The 22,064-nt window shown below is 45.7% G+C and overlaps 1 protein-coding gene and 1 pseudogene across 13 annotated transcripts in view; one reads left to right on the top strand and one right to left on the bottom strand.

Moving 5' to 3' along the window:
* The window catches only part of ABCC5 (ATP binding cassette subfamily C member 5), a 188,660-nt gene that overhangs the window by 143,728 nt on the left and 22,868 nt on the right, over window positions 1-22,064 (top strand). For 11 of the 13 annotated variants that reach the window (XM_057739769.1, XM_057739768.1, XM_057739770.1 and 8 more), the window contains 12 exons: window positions 3,008-3,364; window positions 6,606-6,677; window positions 8,905-9,029; window positions 9,150-9,222; window positions 11,204-11,407; window positions 12,280-12,423; window positions 14,875-14,977; window positions 17,839-18,023; window positions 18,424-18,570; window positions 18,852-18,981; window positions 20,475-20,628; window positions 20,720-20,848. In XM_057739769.1, the coding sequence (XP_057595752.1) occupies window positions 3,008-3,364; window positions 6,606-6,677; window positions 8,905-9,029; window positions 9,150-9,222; window positions 11,204-11,407; window positions 12,280-12,423; window positions 14,875-14,977; window positions 17,839-18,023; window positions 18,424-18,570; window positions 18,852-18,981; window positions 20,475-20,628; window positions 20,720-20,848 (1,823 nt within the window). Of the gene's footprint in view, window positions 1-3,007; window positions 3,365-6,605; window positions 6,678-6,994; window positions 7,014-8,904; window positions 9,030-9,149; window positions 9,223-11,203; window positions 11,408-11,782; window positions 12,424-14,874; window positions 14,978-17,838; window positions 18,024-18,423; window positions 18,571-18,851; window positions 18,982-20,474; window positions 20,629-20,719; window positions 20,849-22,064 lie in introns of those variants that run through there. The other 2 variants (XM_057739780.1, XM_057739781.1) reach the window with 2 other exon arrangements.
* Window positions 15,069-15,489, bottom strand: LOC130855510 (40S ribosomal protein S15a-like; annotated as a pseudogene).

Below are 22,064 nucleotides of genomic sequence, written 5' to 3'. Positions count from 1 at the left end.
AGAGCTCCGAGGAGCTGTACACAATGAAAGACTTTTCTAGGTAGAAGGGAGCAGGAATGAGGAAGTTATTCCAGGCAGAAAATCACATTGGTTTATTGTAAGGTTGCTTTCCTTTAGGGGATGGCAGGAGTCTATCAGGCAGGTTACCTAACTAGTGCGGATCAGGTGATTCCTGATTGAATGGTTTAGTATTCCATTTCTGGGAGAGCTGAAACTGTAGTTAATTCTCAGTTTGGTGACGTAGGGCTTAGCATAAGAGACTCCATTTGGGGCCTAGTGTCTTCTTTTTAACAGCCCACAGGAAGAAGACCAGAACTGATCTTAAATGGATCAAATGCCTCCTAAAACAAAGACTCAACATTTTCTGTAGGATTTAACCAAGACCTAGAGTCTCATAATATAATATTCAAAATGCCCAGTATACAATCCAAAATTGCGTAAAAAGAACCAAGAAAGTCTAAATACTGAGATGACCCAAATGTTGGAATTATCGGAAAAAGACCTTAGAAACGAAAAGATAGAAAGTCTCAGCAGAGAAAAAAAAGACATAGAAAATAACCAAATAAGAAATCTGAAACTAAGAAAATATATTAATCAAAATTTGAAAATATTTTGGATGGCAGAAGGCAGGTGACAAAGGAAAGTCTGTGACCTTGAAGATAGTTGAAATGATCTGTGATAAGCAGAATGTCCACCCCTCGGGCAGATGTTTTGACCCAGAAATTTGTCCCCGTTTGTTTCTCTGTCCTTTTTAGTGAGTGACTTTGGTGGCATTTTATATGGAGTAGGAATTTACAGTATAGGTTTGTTCACCCCCTGTATTTTTCGAGAGCGCTCTTCTTTTCACTTCCTAGTGAGAACGTGTTTTAACAGGTGGCTTTGTACACTATAGATCCTTCCTCTATCCAGGAAGCTTCAGAGTTAATAATAGAAGCAAAACCACCCGCAGCTCTGTTGTATGCCCCATGAGAGTGAGTCACATTCTGGCTAATTCCTCTTGGCAGTCTCTTCCTCCTCCCCCACCCCCACCCCCCCTTCTGGGAGCATGATAGCTTTAGAAAGGCAGTGAGAAGCCACCTTGTTACTTTTCTGATAAGACCAGATAGTGTTGCCAGGTTTAGCAAATAAAAACACAGGTCACCCAGTTAATAACTGCATGAGACATACTTATACTAAAAGATTATTAATTATTTATCTGGAATCAGAATTTAACTAGGCATCCTGTATTTTATCTGGCAACCCTATGAGTAGTCTCCTCTTCTGCTCGAAAGATACATTCTGGTTTGATTGTTTCAGTGAGTGAGAGTAGTGTTTTGATGGTCAGTGTCCTGCGGTAAAGTTGAGGTTTATCATTTATGTACCTCTAAGATTCTGTTGTCCTGGCAGGTGCAAATCTGAGTAGATATAAATTCAGGTGTGTGGGGCCCTTGTGTGCCTCAGCATGTCTAGGCAGAGTGACCTGAAGCTGAAATCTTCCTGGGAGGAGTGCGGGTCTGCAGGAAGCCTTGTAGGAAGGGAAAGTGTGGATGAGCTGTGCAAGCCAGAGACACTAGCATAGTTTTATAGTCCATGAGGCCTACAAGAGCCGTTTAATAACTCTTCAGGAGAGAGAAATGATAGGAATTCTATCAGCATATGGTTTCACTCTGTGAAGGTGGGCGGAATATTTGACATGTTATTCTCAGCCCAGTCTCTCAGGAAAGCTGTGAACAAATGAAGCCAATGGCTCTTTTCAGAAAACTAAACTTTAAAAACAAAACAAAACAAAAAAAACAACTACTTTTTTTAAAGGTTGACCAAGAGCAAAGATTATCTGGGAGACTTCGAAACATGACACTTCTGGGGAGATCGGGGGGTTAGGAATGGATAGGACATGTGGCAGTTTAGGGGTGCAAAGAGCAAGCTTAGGAGTTTAGGATTTACAAGAAAGAGTTTGCTTTTGGGCAAGGGGATTATATGGTACATTTAATGGCACCTGCAAACTTTAAAATAGTTAGGGGTTCTCTGTAAGTAAGCAAAGAGTCCTGCCACTAAAAAGCCATGTTTTCTCTAAAGACTTTCTAATGTTTAAAAAAAAATTTTTAAATCATATTGGGAATCCAACTGGGATAGCACCCTATAGAGAAGATCACTGGGTGAAGGCAGGTATCAGAAGTGGGTTTAAAGTCATGGGCACATGTTGGTCTTGGGCAGAGTTTTATTATGGTCAATGTTTCAGGTCTAATTTTAGAGACACTTAGCTTTTCAAGCATTCCATTTTTCTTCCCCTGATATAACCCAGTGGGGCTCGGGGAATGAGTGGGAGAGAAGAGTCTTTCTCTCTTCCCAAGGATGTCTCTCAGGGAGATACTCATCCCTTCCATGCAAGCCCTTTGTTTGAATTCTCACAAGTTTTGAGGCAGGACTTGGAAAATATGAGAACTTATTGGCGAGGAGATGTCCTCCACTGTCCATAAAACCTTAGGTGTTTCTTTCTAACCAGCGCGAGCTAGGCCTGGTCACAGGCTCAGCTCTGCCTCTCCCCGCAACATGTGCCATGTTGTGCATGAGGGAAGTTCCCAGGCTTGGGGGTTCTGCAGGAGGGTTCTGCAAGGCAAACAGAGTGATGAGGGTCAGGGCAGGAGAGCAGCGTGCCCGCCCTTTGGTTTTCCTGCTTGCATTTTACTCAGCAACTCATGAGTGAGAACAAGGGCTGCAAACCAGTCAGTTAAATATCCCTTGGTCCACATTAGACTGGTGGCAAAGGAAAGAGAAGTTTAGCGTGTAACTGGTAGCGTAGTGCTGGGCCAGTTGAGGAGGCCCCTGTCCCTCCCGAGGGTGCCCCCACACTCCCGTGACCTCTCCGTGGGCCTGAGGCTGGGCTACACTAATGAGCTGCCTTTTGCCCTTCAGCTTCCTTCCACTGTATAGCCTGATGTGTTTTGCTACGTGAGTGTACGCCCTAGGCTTGTCTCCCTGGTCTTGATCCAGTGTCTCATCTTTGCACCTCTCTCACAACTCCTATCAGAGTTTGTTTCTAATGGAAGAGGTTCACATGATAAAGAAAAAACCAGCCAGCCCTCACATCACGATAGAGATGAAAAATGCCACCTTGGCATGGGACTCCTCCCACGCCAGTATCCAGAACTCACCCAAGCTGACCCCCAAAACGAAAAAAGACAAGAGGGCTGCCAGGGGCAAGAAAGAGAAGGGGAGGCCGCTGCAGCGCACTGAGCATCAGGCGGTGCTGGCAGAGCAGAAGGGCCACCTCCTCCTGGACAGTGACGAGCGGCCCAGTCCTGAGGAGGAAGAGGGCAAGCACATCCACCTGGGGAACCTCCGCCTGCAGAGGACGCTGTACAACATCGACCTGGAAATCGAAGAGGTAACCGTCTACCTAGGTGTCTGTTCTGGCGGGAGTGGGCAGCTGCCATTCCTTTTTGCAAAGTACTTTGTGGCTGGGAGTGATTTTGAACTAAAGAGCAGATCTGGCCAGTTCCACTTCTAGAAGGGATTATTTGGGCATTTAACAGGAGAATGAATAAAAACTGCTCTCATGAGATACTCATTTTATAAGCAAGGAAATGAAGCATTCAAGTGGATTTTCCACAATTTTGCCCTGAATAGGTCTGATTATTATAGTTGCATGTGAGCTGTAATAATTATTTCTGGTTATTATAACTCTGTGTGAGCCTCTCATTAGCAGTGGGCTGTGCATAGCACGGAACCCGGCATGTGTTAGATACTCTCAGTGATGCTGTCATCAGCAGTTCTAGTGTAACTTTATTTTTTAATGTAAGTAAAGCATCATTATGGTATAGCTATCAAGGCCCAGGTAGCATAGGATTAGAGTCTCCCAGAGGTCCTCCTATAGAGAGTGTCTGCCACAGACACTCCAGGTTCAAGGCTTTTAAAATACAGAATATGACTGGGAGCCAGCACCATGTTGAAGGCTGCAGTGTCCAGACGGTCCCAGGTGTATATATATCTACTCACTCCGCAGCCATTTTTGAGTGCCAGCTCTCTGCCAGGCACTGCTATAGATCTGTGGATAGAGCAGCGAGAAACCAAATAGACCAAAATTCCTGCCCTCCTGGAGTTTAGCTTCTTCTGAGCAAAGATAGATGGTAAACAAGTGAAAAGGCTACAAAGAAAAGGGGATAGAGTGCTTGCTGGGCGGGGAGCAGCTGTGGTTGCAATCTAAATAGGCTGCTTGAGGGAAAGCCTCACTTAAACTAGGATCCCACATGCCATGAGGCGCAGCCAAAAAAAAAGAAAAGAAAAGTAATAACAGGCATAATGCATTTTTTATAAACTGAAGGCTTCTGGCAACGCTGTGTCAAGCAAGCCTGTAGGCATTTTTCCATCAGCATTTGCTTACTTCGTGTCTGTCTCGTTTTGGTAATTCTCGAAATATTTCAAACCCTCCACCAGCAAAAAGATTACGACTCGTTGAAGACTCGGGTGATGGTTAGCATTTTTAGTAATAAAATGTTTTTAAATTAAAATGTGTACTTTTTTTTAGACATAATGTAATTGCACACTTAGTAGAATGAAGTATAGTGTAAACATAACTTACACGTGCACTGGGAAACCGAAACGTTCTTGTGACGCACTTCATTGCCATGCTTGCTTCGCTGTGGTGGTCTGGAACCAGCCCGCAGGATGTGCAGGGTGTGCCTGTACTTGAGCGGGGATGGCAGGAGTGCGCCATGTGGATACGTGCGGGAAGAAGAGCATTCAGGCAGAGGGAACAGAAGCACGAGGGCCCCGAGTGTGCCGTGTACCTGTCGTAGGAGCAGAGTGAGCGTGGGAGAGAGGGGAGGGTGCTGAGGGCAGAGAGGGTTGGGGTGCCAGCGCCTCCCGTAATGACTTCTGCTTTACTCTGAATGGATAGAGAAGCCGTTAGAGAGTTTGGAGGCGAAGAGTAATCTGATCTGACTTCTGTACGAAGAGAATCATTCTAGTTTCTGGATTCAGAAGAGTATGTAGGGAAACACTTCAGAGAGAAGTGAGGAGAACCAAGGGAAGACATAGGAGTTTTCTGGACCAAGGGCGGTGGTGCTGGAGGTGGTAAGGAATGTTCATCTACTTAATTGGAAGTGGGCACTTCGGGGCTTCGAATGCAGTGTGGGGCCTGTTACACAGATCCAGAGCTGGACTGAAGGGACAACAGAAAGTTCCCAGCTCTTGGAAGCTATAGACAGCAGGGGGAGATGGTCCTCTATGAGACCACCTGAAACAACTAACATGGCTCATTGTTGGAGGGCACGCAAGTCAGTTTTTTTACTTCTTTTAATAGTAGGCTTCTTATTTAAAAACAATTATCTTTATTGAGGCAAACCTATTACATTGCTAATCAGCTCTGTGAGAAGATTATTCCCTATAATCAGCTGAAACTTACTCTTCTCCTTTCTATCTGTTGATCCTCCTCTGCCCTTCACAGTCCACATTCACATTACAGCCCTTTAGCTATTGGAAGAGGTACCACAACTCCCCCAGCCCTCCTCTCTAGGGAGGAGGTGGGAAGTTAGTATTTGCCTGATGTCTTCTGTGCCCTGGGCACTTACTTCATTGTTGACGTCTTTAGTCACCATTTAATCATCTGAACAGAGTTTTCTCTGTGTTAATCTGACTGACCTGAGCAGAGTCTGAGCCTGTGGCTTGGTCTCCTCATCACCACTGGGCTGTAATCTTTCAGCCTCCTGGACCGTGTCAGAAAGTTTGTCCAATATGTTTTTATTAAGTACCAGACACTGTGCTTGGTCCTGCAGAGATAGCTCCTTCCCTCAAGTTGCTCAAAGCCCAGTTAGAGAGACAGTATTCGTTTAAGTAATAAGACCAAGTTCACACAATTGGCAAGTGAGGGTGGAGTTGGGATTCAGATCAAGACCCGTCTGCCTGCAGAACCCGTGCTCCTTCCACACCACCACTCCACCTCTTTCCTCGCTGCCAGTCTTGAGGCAATAGAGTGTTGCTGAACAAGTGACCCTGTTAAACTCCTCTGTCTGTTCTTGAAAACTGTTAACATTGCCCATGGAGAACTCATCATGTTGCCTGAGGACATTCAGTTAATCACAGGCTTGGTTTTCCACTTTCATGTGGGATTAATGGTAAAAATATGCCCTCAGATTCTTGGAAATGTTTTGTAGGAAAATGGAAACAACAGTGCACACTGCATATAATTTTTATGGAAAATGATTTACAGACCCTGGAGAAAAAAAACTGTATACAATAAAATGAAAATAAAACAGATTTTGAGAGCCCTGTCCTCTCTTCCAAAAACAATAAAAACAAACACGTTATCAAAAAGCATGGATTACCAACAAAGTAGGAAATGGGCTGGGCCTTTCTAAAAGTGATGTGGGATACCTTAATGTCTGTGGCATATTTAATTTTTCCAAAAGGCTTACACATCTGTTACCTCAGTGCATCCCCACAGAAACCCTAAGACGTGGGTGGCTGATGAGGGAAAGGAGAAGTAAGTGACTTGCTGGGTCCTCAGGATGGCAGTTCCCATAGTGATGGACTGTTGTTAACGTTTTTTTCTCAAAGAAATCCGAAGTCCTAAGGATGAATGCTCAGTAGTCCTTTAACGACCTTCCTCTCTCGTGTGCTTTGTCCAGGGTAAACTGGTTGGAATCTGTGGCAGTGTGGGAAGTGGAAAAACCTCTCTCATTTCCTCCATTTTAGGCCAGGTAAGGTTTTGTTATTGTCCTTGGCATTTTCTGCTTCTTTCTCTGGGTTCTGCCTAGCCAGAGTCTTAGGATAAATGAACTTACTTCCTGAAGAGAGTCAGGAAAGGTGGAAACAAAATGACCCTTAGTCTGTACCATACCCGCCCCCTGCTCCTCCCCCCCCACATCCCTACCCCTTAACAACAGCACTGCATCTGGAAGGGGGCTCGGAAGACACCTGGTGAATGACTGATGGGTACCCAGCTGGAGTCATTTGTTTCTCATGTCTTCTTTTATTCAGCATGTATTTATCGAGTGCCACAGGTATGCCAGACAGTGTGTTGGGAAACATCAGAGGTAAGAGATAGGCCGTTTGCCAGCGAACGGACCCGCCTCACCAGCCTCCTTGTCAGAGAGAGAGAGCCTTCAGGATCTGATCTAGAAGCAGGATTTGATCTTTTCAGCCTAACCATTGAAATAATTATGCCCTCAAGGAGTCCACGGTCTGGGACTTCCTGGACAGCCCAGTGGTAAAGACTCCGTGCTCCCACTGCAGGGGGCACGGGTTTGATTCCTGGTTGCGGAAGTGAGATCCTGCACGCTGTGTGGCACTGCCCCCCCCCCCCCAAAAAAAAGAAAAAGAACAAAAGGAGTCCACGGTCTGGTTGGGGTGCTAGGCCTGCTGGACACACAAGCATAGCACCAGGCAGTGAGTGAATAGTGGGCAGAGGGCCCAGGAGAGGGCTGTCAGCATTTGGAGTAAACGAGCTTGACTTGATGGTCGAGAAGAGGGTAAACGTAAGGTTATTTCTCCTGATGGATGAGGTCCTCTGAGTAGTTTATCCAGATTGAGGAAATTAAACAAATGGGAGAAGGGGTTGGGGAAGATTCCTTTGTAGCGTCCAGTCTGTGGAATATTTTGTCGTGTTCAGTGTCACTGTCACAGGTGGTGGCGTTGTGGCTCTCCTCTAGAGCAGTGGTGTCCAGGGTGGTCTGCGGAAGGCTGCATTCAAATCATCTGAGGAGCAGCTTCACCCCCCCACCCCCCACGCCCTTCTGCTTTATGAGACTGTACAGTGATCGAGCTCAGCCACTGGTCTTTGTAAAAAGCCAAAAACCTCCTACGTAATTTCTGGTCATCAGCCAGATTTCAGGGCCAGTGATGAGAGACACAGGTGGGGTGAAGGGGAAGGAGGGTTAGTGGGCAGGAGTTACACTGGAAACTGAGTGGGTCTTTGCTTCTGGATCAAATCCTGAAAGAGCTCTCTCTCTGACAGAGAGTCTGGGGATACTGGTCAGCCCTGCTTCTTTAGAGTTTAACTCTTTGTTGGCAGTCTGCAGTGTGGGGTGTTTGTTCTGTAGCAGCCGAGAGAGCTGGATTTCCACAGTTAGACCCTCAGGGGGTTTCTGCACACTTTTGAGTGCGTTATCAGAGCGCCTACCCGTTTGTCGGCAGTTGGTACCACTGTGTTATGGTCTGTGTGTGTACACTGTGAGTTACCACGTTTGAGAGGACAAGCTTATATGGGCAGATTGGTTAATGAAACTGTTTCAAACCATAGCATTCCTAACCCAAGACAGACATCTACTGTTAGTCCCAAAAGGAGCCCTGAAAGGATAAAATGGGTAAATCGATTCATGTCAGTCACTGCAGCTGAAAACACAGTGCAAAGCACATGGCTCATCATGGCGTCCCTTCACATTGGAGGGAAGGGGCTGTCATCGTTGCATAGATGTCTAGTTGATGCATTACTAGTTGATGTCTAACTGGATTTTTTCCCCCTCTGGTCCTCATTTGACAGAAGCAGCTGACCTAGCCAACAGCCTGTATTAATTCTGTAGATGAGTTGGCCTGCCCTCATCTTGACGCAGGGACGAGCTCTAAATCCTTACAGCATCCTCCCCAGGGGAATTCTACAAGGGCCTTGTGCTTGTGCTTCGTTTAATTAGAACAGTTTGCAGTTAGGAAAAAGGGATAATAAAGTAGCTTATGGGTTGCTGAATGAAGTATTTGTGCACTCAAGTCATGGGTTATGCTGGGCTCCCATCCCACATAAGCAAGGAGAACTTTGATTTTCTTGACTGCTGTAGCTCTCTGTGCAATGAAAGTGAGGTCTGGATTTGGGTTCAAAAAGCATCCAAGGAAATTGCCAAAATTTTCAACTCTGCTGTGGAGTGTGGGGGGTTCTGTTGGCTTAGGGTGATGGTGTTACACTGTGATGTCGTTGGATGGTGTCTGTTTCCCTAGATGACGCTTCTAGAGGGCAGCATTGCAGTCAGTGGAACCTTCGCGTATGTGGCCCAGCAGGCCTGGATCCTCAATGCCACTCTGAGAGACAACATCCTCTTTGGGAAGGAATTTGAGGAAGAAAGGCAAGGAATGTTTGGTTTCTGTCATGCTTTCATCTTGGCCGTGTGAGACACAAGGTAGCCCAAGTCAGCAGGCTCCAGCCAAACTGTGTCCCTGATGCTGGGTCTCCTTGTGTCCCTCAGATACAACTCGGTGCTGAACAGCTGCTGCCTGAGGCCTGACCTGGCCATCCTTCCCAACAGTGACCTGACAGAGGTACAAGCCTTCTGTCCCTGGTGGGCCAGGGTGTTTAGTAGAGAGGATTCTGGAAGATGGGTGGCAGGGCTGTGCCAGAGCCACCTCCTAGGAGTGCATCAGAAATGCATGGGAGAAGAACCTACATGGGAGTTTTACTTTCACTGAGACTTTCTGTTAGGAAAGCATTTGTGCCTTAGGGCAGAGATATTGACACTACCTGTTGGGAGCATGTGAATATTTCATGTGTCATGCGGATTTTAAACAAAATCCCATTGTTGGCTGAGAGTTCATGTTTTCTACCCTATTCATTTTTAAAACCGTGAGTCAAGCATGTGCCTGTTGCATTTCTTCCCTGAATTTCATTCTGCCAACTTCCTTACTCACGTATCTTCTCTAGAGAGACCTCTCCCTCTAGAAAGAAAGAGGCCTTAGCACAAACCCGCCTTTCTTTGCTTCTCTGCCCTGGAGCAGTTCCCAGAGGCTTGTCTTTGAAACTGGCTCGTGCCTTCAGTGTTGACACTCCCCTCCCATGACCTGCCCTGGAGGCCTCTGGGGCTGACTCTTTTATTCAGCTGACTTCAGTTTAAGCCCTCAAACCAGATTTGAATGGTTTGATTGGCTTACTGGTTCTTAGATCCTGGTCCCCTGATTTGCAGCAGATCAGCAACAGCACTGCAGATTCTCAGCCCCACCCAAGACCTACTGAATCAGAGACTCTATGGGCGGGGCCCTCAATCTGCTTTAACAAGCCCTGCAAGTACTTCTCATACATGTTCTTATTTGAAAACTGCTGCATTGATTGAATTTTTTGGTAAGGACACGATTTTAAAAAAATACAGGGCTTCCCTGGTGGCGCAGTGGTTAAGAATCCGCCTGCCAATGCAGGGGACACCGGTTCGATCCCTGCTCCAGGAAGATCCCACATGCTGCGGAGCAACTAAGCCCGTGAGCCACAACTATTGAGCCCATGAGCTGCAACTACTGAAGCCCACGTGCCTAGAGCCCGTGCTCTGCAACAAGAGAAGCCAAGGCAATGAGGAGCCCACGCACCACAACAAAGAGTAGTCCCCACCCACTGCAACTAAAAGAAAGCCCACGCACAGCAAAAAAGACCCAACACAGCCAATAAAATAAATAAATAAATTTATTTTTAAAAAAAAGTAAAAGGGAGTAAAGGAACAAAAAACTTAAAAAAAAAATACAGAGCCAGTTACTGTTTGACAATTGATTTTTTTTCATTTGTTCACTTAGTAAGATTTATTAAGTGCTTGTTATATGCCAGCTACATGTGCAGAAGCTGCTGGGGGCACTGGGAATATAAAAGAAAAGGACAATAATCTGTGCCCTCAGAAAGCTTACAATCAAGAGAGATATCCCAACAAATAGGCACAAAATAAGCTAAAGAAAGTCCCCTTTCTTTTGGCTGTTAGTGGGGAGGGGGAGGGTAGGCTTCACAGAGGAGAGGACGCCAGAACTGAGCAGACATGGTATAGGAGAAGGCACGACAGTAGTCCTGTGTGTTCACAACAGACACACAAAATTTACAATGCTCAGATCCCAGGGTATGGAAGGGGGATTGACAGTGGAAGCTGAGAGTTGCTGGGAAGCCAGGTGGTAAAGGGCCTGCTTTGTCTGCGCGTGTAGGGGCTTAGATTCTGTCCTTTAGGACTAAGCAAGGGTAGGACATGGTCAGCTTTGTGTTTTGGAAAGGTCTTTCTGCCCATGGAGAATGGGTTGTAGTGGGGCATCAAGAGGGTGTGGCGAGGCTCAGATACAGGATTGGTTAGTAACCAGATGGTCGTGGGAGAGGAGGAGGTGTCTGGGCTGATGGCCCCAGTTCTGGTGGGGCCCTGGGGGACACAGCGACACTTTATCCAGGTGGGGAGGTCACGAGAAGAAGCTGGTTTGGGTGGAGGAGAAGAGAGGTGACTGGGGCGATCAATGAGCGTCATTCTGGACTTGAGCTGGAGGCTTCCTTGTGCTTTCTGGGCTCCTGTAGATTGGCGAGCGAGGAGCCAACCTGAGTGGTGGGCAGCGCCAAAGGATCAGCCTTGCCCGGGCCTTGTACAGTGACCGAGACATCTACATCCTGGATGACCCCCTCAGTGCCTTAGATGCCCACGTGGGCAACCACATCTTCAACAGTGCTATCCAGAAGCACCTCAAGTCCAAGACGGTTCTGTTCATTACCCACCAGTTACAGGTATGGTGCTTCCTTCCCCAGCTCCCTACCTTGACTTGGGAAATCAGAAACAGGGAGGTGGGCTTGGTCCAGGTACCTTCGTGGGGCTCCTAGAGGTCCCTGGAATCATGCGTGTTCACTTCCTCAGCAAATAGCTCCCTGTCCCATTGTACCAATAAAGCTTGTTATACCAGATGGCCATCTGAATCAGAGATCCTTGGAGCATGTTAGCTTCTGCATGTAAATGAGTAAGTAAAAGGGCTGAGAGGAACAGGCTGAAAATGGAGTTTGGGTATGGGATAGTTTGGAAAGCGTTGTGTTAACATCTATATGTGAGTGGGAACTGTTTAAGGAAAACAGGTTCTTCTCCCTCTGTCATTCCGTGACAAGCAGCCACTTCAGAGAGCAGCTCAGGGATGTTGCCATCTGCTTTGCATATGTTGTCAGGTTTGGGGGGCTAACTCCTCATTCTGCCACAGAAAGACTGTAATTATGTGTACTTGTGAGTGCAGTGAAGGGATGTGAAGTTTAATGCAAGGCTTGTGTGGCTTCATCAGCAGATTTATGTCAAAAACTGGAGGAACTGGTTTTTGAGCTACATCACGAAGCAGGATAAACTAAAGCAAGTGTTCTGAGTCTTAGCACTATAGGGTTTGGGGACCGGAGAGCTCCCTTTTGTGGGGGGTTGCCCTGTGCATCCCTGGCCTCTATCCACCAGATGGCAGTAGTACCCCCTCTCCCCAACTGTAACGACAAAAATGTCTCCAGATATTACCGTGTCCCCTGCGGGGCTCAGTCACCTCCAGATGAGAACCGCTGAACTAAGGTACCGGCGTTTGGATGTATTTGTGTGACTATCAGCCACACTATGTTGTCCCTGTCTTTGTCTCCAGTACCTGGCTGACTGTGATGAAGTGATCTTCATGAAAGAAGGCTGTATTACAGAAAGAGGCACCCACGAGGAACTGATGAATCTAAATGGTGATTATGCTACTATTTTTAATAACCTGTTGCTGGGAGAGACACCCCCAGTTGAGGTAAGATTTGCGTGGTGTGCATGCGTGTGTGTTTGTGTGTGTGCGTGTGTCTTTCCAGCAGGAGAGACATAGTGAGTGATGGAGAGATCTCAGCTGAACTCATTGTCTGTGTCTTGTTGGCAGGGGCCCTGTTTTCTGGTGATCAGACTTCTGTGCTTTAGTCCACATACTGGTTCTATCCTAGGAGGGCATGACTGTGGGGCTAGAGAACTGAGGTCTTCTGCCACTGAGAATTTATCAGTAAGGCAATGACAAGTGGAAGGACGTGGGCTCAGCATGTGCTATTATTCAGTCAAAACTTAGGTTCATAAACTCCATCAAATCTTAATTGAAACATTAGGAAGCTACTTTCTTAATAATCAAATGAACAAGGTGGCAGGGAAGAGACACGCATTTGAGGATGATCCTCTCTGGCACTCATTAACCAGCACCAGCTGTGTCCCAGTTGCCGGATTAGGCACTTTATAGACGTCATCCTGTTTAGCCATTTCAACAGAGCTCTGTGGCAAAATATGAGTATCCGCGACTTTTACAGCTGAGGAAATGGAGGCTCAGAAGGGTTAAACAGCTTGCTGAAAAGGTCGGTTCAACTCCAAAGTGCTCCTTCTGCTGTGCTTCCCTGCCTCCTGCAGCAACATGGAAAGATGGTCACTCCCTCTGGGCTCTGAGTTAGGCAAACACAAGGGCATACTTAGTTAGAGCTAGCCAGAGAGCTTGTTCCTCCTTCTTGTCAGCCTGCGCTTGTAATGACCTTTTAAATCAATCAGATTGATTCTCTGATCACCTTGTGTCCTCGGAGTTCACTCAGGCTGGACTAAAAGCTGCTTCTTAGCTACTAGGTCATTTTGATATTGAGAAGGATGAAACCAGAAAGTTATTGGGACCTTTTCTGGGAATCTTACTTCAGTGTTTGGGTGTCATCCTATTTGATTTCAGGTTCAGTACAACTCGTTGATAATGTGTTTTAGGCCTTTTGATATAACTCAGACATTGCTAATGTCATCAGTAACTGCTGTAACTGATCCAGATTTGGATTTTATGATCTCTCCCTGTGACTCTTATGGTACTTTAGGCTCTTCAGATGATTTCCTCCTCACTGCAGACATGGAGGGGAAAATGACAGGGAGAGAGGCTAAAACATGAAAGGTCCAAGGAGCAAAGGAATATTGAGAGGCAGTGTGTTGAGTGGAGGAGTGTGCTTTCAGTATATCACTTCACTTTCCTGAGCCTCAGTTTCCTCATCTTAAAAATGGGAGTGGCACTTGCCTCTTAGAGTTGGTGCGTTGATTAAATGAAGGAATATGTAATGTTCTTGCCTCGGTCAGTGGTCAACAAGTAGTAATTTTCTCTTTAGAGAGTGCGTTTATTCATGCACTGCAGTAAATATAAAATTTAGAGTCCTATCTTGTGTTCCAGATGCAGTTCTAAATTTTATGTTATTTTCTGATTTTTTATTTCACTGTCCATTTAAAGTCTAGCTGGAGAGCAAACTGGGGTCATGAGGCTGAGTATGACATAGAATTAAATGTAGTAAACTGTGTTAAGAGAATTTTCTGTGTAAGGATGTAAGAGGAACTTGGAAAGGAGAGCATGAAGTAGTTTCTGTTATCTCGGGTTCAATTTGATGCATGTTTCATAGGTCCCGGTGTGCCCTATTGTGGGCAGTTCTGTGTGCTAGGCCCTGTGTAGGTTATAACCATGAGACATTGTCTCTGTCTTTAAGAGACTCGCAGTCTTCTAGGGAAGACCAATACTCCTGTGCTCATACAGGGGACTGTTACAACAGTCTGGGTCACACATGTAGCAACATGCTGTAAAAGTACTAACAAGTGCCTGGGAGAACAGGGGAGGGTGCACTTTATTCTAGAGGAGTGTTAAGTTGCCTCAGGGAAGATTGAGGTTTGAAACCATCTGAATGGGGACAACTGTGACTGAGTTGGGAGAGGAGAGGGAGCATCCCAAGTGAAGAAGCAGTGTGGATAAAAGTCCAGAAGTGAGAATCGGCAGTGAGATATAAGGCATGGCTAGGCCAGGGCCAGAATGAGGAGGTGTTGCAAAAGCAGGCTGAGAAATGGGAGTTTATCCCATGGTAGCAGTCAGATATATGGTCTGATTTAGTGCTGTGGGGATAGAGATGGAAAGAATGGAAGTGACCCCAATGCAAACACTGGACAAGTTGGAGTAGATGAGAACAACATAAAGGTACTGTGTTTGGAGTGTAGGTCCTCAGTGACTCTGGGGAGAGCAGTGTCAGTGGAATAACAGGGTAGGAACCCAGATCTCAAAGATTTAAGGAGTTGGGAAAGTTACAGAAATTAACTGTTAAGAAGTTGGATGTGTCTCTTTTCAATAAGAGCAGCAGTTTGATGGATGATTCGCTGAGATGTCCTTTGGACGTTTGTCTAAATGGCCATATCATGATGACTGGAGACACTTTTTTTTTTTAATTAGATTAATTCAAAAAAGGAGACCAGTGGCTCACAGAAGAAAACACAAGACAAGGGTCCTAAGACAGGATCAGTAAAGAAGGAGAAAGCAGTGAAGCCAGAGGAAGGTAATGAACTTTTTTGAGATTTGTCATTAACGTTTTTTGTTTGTTTTTGTTTTCCATTGAGGCATTTTGTTTGCACGTATGTATTACATCCCTGGAAGAAGGATCCCATGGTTTTCCTTCCAGTGTGTTTTCACACACTTGTTTTTCCATGGTCCATGATGCCAGCTGAGGTTGTCAGTACAATGAAACCAAACTGATGGGATGGGAGCTGCCATTTTTCTACATCTTTGAGTTGCCCATCAAATCTGGGGCTGATCCCTCACACTTGTTTAACCTGCCTGTGAAGGTCACATCAATTTCCCCAGCCCTGTGATCATCAGTTAAATTTGCCAATATAATCATGCTTCCCCATTACAGTTAGAAACCAGGTGATGACTTTGGAGCGTGGCCTAATAAGAACCTGGCATTTGCCTCTCTTTGGGGCATTGATGATGCTCTTGAGAGCATCAGCCAGCCAGGGTGTTCATGTGCACCAATGTGGCAGCACAGAAAGATGGTGGACAGTGCGTCATTAAAGTTTATCAGAAATTACGCCGTGTGGTAATTCATGCTGTTTGATGAATTGTACAACATTGTGTGCTGTAGAGCACCTGGCCTTATATTTCTAGAATAAGAAAATTCTTGTATGATTATTGGGAGACCATGAGGCACCTTCTGTTTGCTTAAGGCGATAAGAATGACCTTTAAACCCATGCTTTCTCTGGCTGTGCAGGGTGAGAGGTGAGGTGTAGGTGGTTATAGCTGAGTCATCTTGACTAAGGAAAAATTGAATTGTGGGTAGAAGTGTACGTTTCTTCCCTGTGATTCATCTCTGCTCCTTAAAAGTCATGCCAACCAGAGCAGAGGCATGCCAGCTCTAAGAATGCCTACATCCTCAGAACCTCTGCTGTTACAATGATACACTCCTCGGCTTGTCCCAAGCAGACTGCAGCAGGGCTGTGGTGAAGAGTTACAGCCAAGGTTTTTCCTACTTGACTTTCTTATCCAGAGTCCTTGGTCCTGTTTTTTTAACCCTTTATCTTATCAACTGAAGCAAACCTTGGGAATTAGAAAAGCTATTTGCAATACCTTAGGCATTTTCACTTTTGTGAACTTTAAGCTTCATGTCAGCTTGCAAAGGATAAAAATAAGAATAAATAAAATGCGGTCCCATTTTAAAGTTCTTTCTGTTGTGTCAGCTCCTCACCTGACGTGTTGAATCCAGGACCTTTCCTGGATTTGCTACTGCTGTTTTCATTTCCTGGTTCTTAAAACTGCAGCAGACATTTGGTGTTAGGAGTTGACCATCCTGATTTACCACTCCGTGCCTATTTCTTTTAATAAGCCACATATGAGTGTTTGAATTCAGGTGTGATTTGAGATGCCTGACTCACAAGCACAAAGCAGACACAGCACAGAAGCCTGAGACATCTGTCAGTTCCTGCCACAGGCAGTATAAAAAAATAGAATGTCTTTAGAAGACATTTGTCCTTATTTACATAGCCACTAACCTGGAGTCTCACATCACAAAGTGCTCAGGGCACATGTGGCTTGTTCCAAGATAATTACACATCACATGTGATAAAGAGACAGAGGCTTCCTGTGGGGCTGTTTCCCTGTATTCTCCTGTCAGCATCAATCACCTGACCAGCCCAGGGAGCCCCTAGGAAATATCATTGAATCTTTCCTCGTCTCACAGCCAGTCACCCTGTCCTACTGAATTTATCTCCTGAAACTCCATCCCCATTGCCGTGACCCTGGTTCTGGCCTTTTTTCATCGCCTACCCAGACTGTTACAGCTGCCTCTTTTTAAATCTGTCCTCCACATGCACAGCTGAGAGATCTAGTTAAAAACGGGAGACCAGCCAACTTTGCTGCCTGAGGCCTTTCAGTGGCCTCCCAATTTCAAAGCAGCATTTTCTAATCTTTTTCCTGATATGGCACACACAGAAAATGCCACTATTTGTGTGAGACCCTGGGATGCATGGAAGAGGCTGCCTGAGGTGGCTGGTCTGGCCTCCCCAGGCCCACCTAGTGCAGTAGGGCTGGTGAGTCAAGTCTCTACACCCCTGTAGCCCATTCTCTTGAGAAGTTCTAGTCTGAAGGATAAAGTTCAAGTGCCTTTATCCTCTGACCACAGCCTGTTTAATCAGCCTTGTCTCCTGCCACTTCTTAGGTGCACAGGATGTTGCAGCCCCTCGGAATTGGGTATCTGTGTATACCGATTTGCTGTTTCCCCACACCTGTGCCCATCATTTCCCCATCTGGCTGACTCCGGCTTACCTTTCAAGACACAGTATGGGGAATTCCCTGGCGGTCCAGCGGTTAGGGCTCTGAACTTTCACTGCCAAGGGCCCGCGTTCAATCCCTGGTTGGGGAACTAAAATCACACAAGCCGCACAGCACGGCCAGAAAAAAAACAAAAGACACAATATGGACTACATAGAAAGTCCTCACTGAAAACTCCTTGCTAAGCCCCTCTCAGCTCCCCCAACTAGGTTAGGTGCATTTCCTGTTCCCATGCTGCCCTGCAAATAGCTCTAGCTGTAGCATTGGCGTTCGCACATTTTATTATAATTATGTATTTATTTACCTGTTTCTCCTGCTAGACTGTGGAAGGATGATCTGAGCCAGATCTCCAGGGCAAGGATCTGGTCTTAATCTTCCTTACTGCTTCAGGGCTTCATTCTGGGCCTGGTTCATAGTTGGTGCTTAGTAAATGTTACATGGATAAATGAATTCTCCTGGTGAAGGAGAAATAATTCTAATCTGGAGCTCTGTGAAACTGTAGGCTCTCTGTGATTCTGCTCTTCTACAGGTGACTTAGTTTTGGAAAAGCAGCTTTTCCTTTCTGAGTTTGTGTTTCTTTTTTCCCTACCTAGGGCGGCTCGTGCAAATGGAAGAGAAGGGGCAGGGTTCCGTGCCCTGGTCAGTATATGGTGTCTACATCCAGGCTGCTGGGGGCCCCTTGGCATTCCTGGTCATTCTGTCCCTTTTCATGCTGAACGTGGGTAGCACCGCCTTCAGCAACTGGTGGTTGAGTTACTGGATCAAGCAAGGAAGTGGGGTAAGGTTCCTCATTAATGGGAAGATTATATGTCTAATTATGTGGCCATCTCTCCGTATTCTCTGGCTCTTCCTAGGGAAACTGCTCTAGTTTTCAGTTAGAAGAAGCAATGAACAAAGATTACCCAGAGTAAAAGAGATGAGTCCCTAATGTAACCTCACCAGAGAATTGCTCCCTGACCAACTCACGGAGCAGTAGAGCTTATCAGTAGCACACCTGTAGGCTGTCTGCTCTCATCATGAGAAAGAGAGAGGGAGCGGGGCAAAGCCTGCCTTGTGTTTGCCTCAGGCAGGTCCCAGAGTCTTTATCCTGTATGCTCCCTTGAGCCAAGAATGGCCCTGACGAGGGGTTTCTGGCAGTCCCTGGGAGTCTTGCCTCACAGACCCTTGCCTCCAAACAGAACACCACAGTGACTCAAGAAAACAGGACGTCTGTGAGCAACAGCATGAAGGACAATCCTCTGATGCACTACTATGCCAGCATCTACGCCCTCTCCATGGCGGTGATGCTGATGCTGAAAGCCATTCGTGGAGTGGTCTTTGTCAAGGTAGGCACCAGGGGCCTCTCCTCCTCCTCTCCCCGGTGGCTGTGTGGTCAGGGTTCTGCCTGGCATTTAGGGTTTATTCTGAGTCGGGGAGCTCCTTTGAAGCAGGATGGTCCTCACATCCCATCAGCCTCAGCCTTTTCCTATTAACCACCTCCCTCCTCCGTGGCCATTTGCCCTTCTCTGGCTTTGGGCATGGATGTCATGTGGAGTTGTGGCCCGTGCAGTGGGAACTGGGCCTGCCTGAGTCTGGGTCTCTGATCACTCTGTGCTCTGCCCCTCAGGGCACATTGCGAGCCTCTTCCCGGCTCCACGACGAGCTTTTCCGAAGGATCCTTCGCAGCCCTATGAAGTTTTTTGACACTACCCCCACGGGGAGGATTCTCAACAGGTTTTCCAAAGACATGGATGAAGGTATTCCTTACTGCTTCCCAGATCACAGTGGCTGTCGATGTTTGCATCAAGAACATTTTGGTTTTGGCATTTTCTCCACGTTGCAACTTCTCTTTAGGCTGAGAACCTATCTGCTTTTTCACCTTTCCTCTGAGTTCTTATTTGATCTTATTTAAACTGAAAACCAGTTCAGAGGACTGAATTAGCAAAGAGGCTTCGGACAGGGGCACCTGAGTGTCCAAAACGCATATGTACTTGTGGGCAGTGCATAGGTTCCTGGACACCCACGACCTCTGACAGGTTTGCTGGACACTGGGTGCTTCATGGGCTGTGCCAGCGCCAGAACTTCAATACAGGTGACCCTTGAACAGCGGGGTGGCTGAATCTGCGGATGTGGAACTGCGGGTGAGGACCCAAGTCCATGGAGGCCAACTTAAGTTATATGTGGATTTTTGACTGTGTACAGGGTCTGTGTCCCTAAGCCCCATGCTGTTCAAGGGTCAGCTCCACTCCCATAGTCCATAGTGATGGCGATGCTGCCTGACATTTATTGAGGGCTCCCTGTATAACAAGCAGTGCCGAGCGCTCTCCATGCATCACCCTAATCCTCGAAGCAGCCCTGGGAGGTGTGGGTGTCATTCCCCCACTGAGTATATGGGAAAGCTGATGTCTAGAAAGGTTAAATAACTTGCTCAAGATCACACAGCTGTGAAATAACAAGCTCGAAATTGAGCCCAGATCTTTTTGACCCAGAGCTCATGGTTTTAACTACTGTGCTGTGCTGCCTCCATAGGAGTTTGTTTTGAATATTGATAGGCCAGTGCAAAGCCATTGCCAGAGGTAGCTAGGGGTCAAAACCATCACTGATACGCAGAACAGTGATACGCATGTGCACGACATGATCCCGTTTCTGTTAAACTCACACACACACACACACACACACACACACACAAATAGAAAAAAGACTGGAAAAAAAAATCGATATCAGCGTGCCTCAGATTTGCATGAACCATAGGTGGGGGGAGGAGATATCCAAAAAACGGTGAAGTAGATGTTGATAACTATTGGAGATTCTATACTCTTTCAGCTTTTGTGTATGTTTAAAATTGTCCATGATGAAAAATCTCTTAAATGTTAGCAGCAGTTCATTGGTATTGATAAGAATAAAGACTTTAATTTTTTTTGCGTATTTTTATTTTCCAAATATTTTACAACAAGCATATGTTACTTTGCAAAGTGGAAGAAATGTTTAAAGGGGTTGGGCAGCATAGTGAGCCAAAAAGAGGGCACAGAGGAGAAAGATCACTTAAATGCTCTTGGGACAAGAAAAATCAAAGCGATCAGATTTCCATATTTTTCTTTGATCAGAGTGTTTAAAAGGCAAAAATCACAAATTTCAGATAGGGATTTTAGGGAACCTCTTTTTGTTTTTTAAAAATTTGGGGAAATTAAAAATTCCATTTTCCCTGTTTGTGGATCCCAGCACCTGACGTGTTCCTTTACGGTTTCCCCAGTTGATGTGCGCCTGCCGTTCCAGGCTGAGATGTTCATCCAGAACGTCATCCTGGTGTTCTTCTGTGTTGGAATGATCGCGGGAGTTTTCCCGTGGTTCCTCGTGGCAGTGGGGCCCCTCGTCATCCTCTTTTCAGTTCTGCACATTGTCTCCAGGTAAACAGGAAGTCTTCGTGTCTTCCAGGGGAAAGAATGAAGCCAGAGTTGTTAGTCCACCCCTCTGACACAGAACTCATTCTCCCTCCAGGGTCCTGATCCGAGAGTTGAAGCGTCTGGACAATCTCACACAGTCACCTTTCCTCTCCCACATCACATCCAGCATACAGGGCCTTGCCACCATCCATGCCTACAACAAAGGGCAGGAATTTCTGCACAGGTTAGTTCAGTGGGGGCCAGAGGGCTTGATGAGGAGCCAGCATCTTAGCATTTAGTGAGAGTTTAAAGGCCTTTCATCAGAATTGGGGATTATAAAGCTCATTACTAAGAGTATTAGTAATTTAATGATCTCTGATTAAGATTCACTTGCTTGGTGGAACTCCCTTCTGAGCAAATGGGAGGACAAAAAACACAGATTCAGAGTCTATTAGCTTTCAGTTTTGAATGGCTGTATATTTGATGGAGTTTTGCTTTTTTTTTTACTTTCCCATTTTTTGAATAGTAAAAGATATTTATTGCCATTAGACTGACATTTTATTTAGCTGTTGAATATTGTTTGTATGAGATATTTATGTACATATACATAATCATTGTGGAAATTTATGTTAACAAGAGATTGAACTAGACTAAAGGTCCTTCAATAGAAGACTAGTTAAAAAAGCTGTGGTGTCCCCGTATAGTGGAATATTATATGGCCCCTAAAAAGAACAAGACCACTCTCTAGGTACTGATAAGGAATGATCTCCAAGGTATATTAGTGAAAGAGCAAGGTACAGATGTGCGAGTGTGGTATGTTCCCTTTAAGTATGTGTCTGTATCTGTAACATTTAGAATATCTCTGAAAAGACACACAAGAAACTAATAGTTGTCACTGGAAAGGGGAACTGAGTAGCTGGAGGAGGGCAGGAGAAAGACCAGCATTTCATGATAAAACCTTTTGTATACCTTGTGAATATTCTGTCCTGTAGAGTATATTATTCATTCCCAAAATTAAGTAATTAATGTTAAAAAGGGAACTCTAAAATAGAACGTTTTGGTTAAACAATTTAGAAAAACGCATCCTAACTTTAAGTGAAAAAAAAGTAAAACATGCTGGCCGTGTACATGTGTATGTACATAGCCATGTAAATGTGAGTGCAATGAAGAAAATGCTGGGAGTAAGTGCAGCAGAATATTAACTCTGGTTCTAGCTGAGTGGTGAGGGTACTGGAATTTTACATTTTCCTCTTTTATTGCATTTTCTAAATTTTCTCTAAAGTGCACATATCTTATTGTAAGGAGGAAAGTGATTTTTTTAAAGCAAAGCACATTTGCCCACCCAGATCTCCCACTCTGGAGTTCTAATTGTGTGTGGGCGCCAAACCTTCAGGTGGGGCATGATCTGCTTTCTAGGCCCCCTGGTGACAGTGGTGTCTTGCTCCTGTAGTGACAAAGGT

This window comes from Hippopotamus amphibius, chromosome 6 (genome assembly GCF_030028045.1).
Source record: "Hippopotamus amphibius kiboko isolate mHipAmp2 chromosome 6, mHipAmp2.hap2, whole genome shotgun sequence".
In the NCBI taxonomy this organism is placed as follows: Eukaryota; Metazoa; Chordata; class Mammalia; order Artiodactyla; family Hippopotamidae; genus Hippopotamus; species Hippopotamus amphibius.
This window is presented reverse-complemented; position numbering and strand designations above follow the sequence as displayed.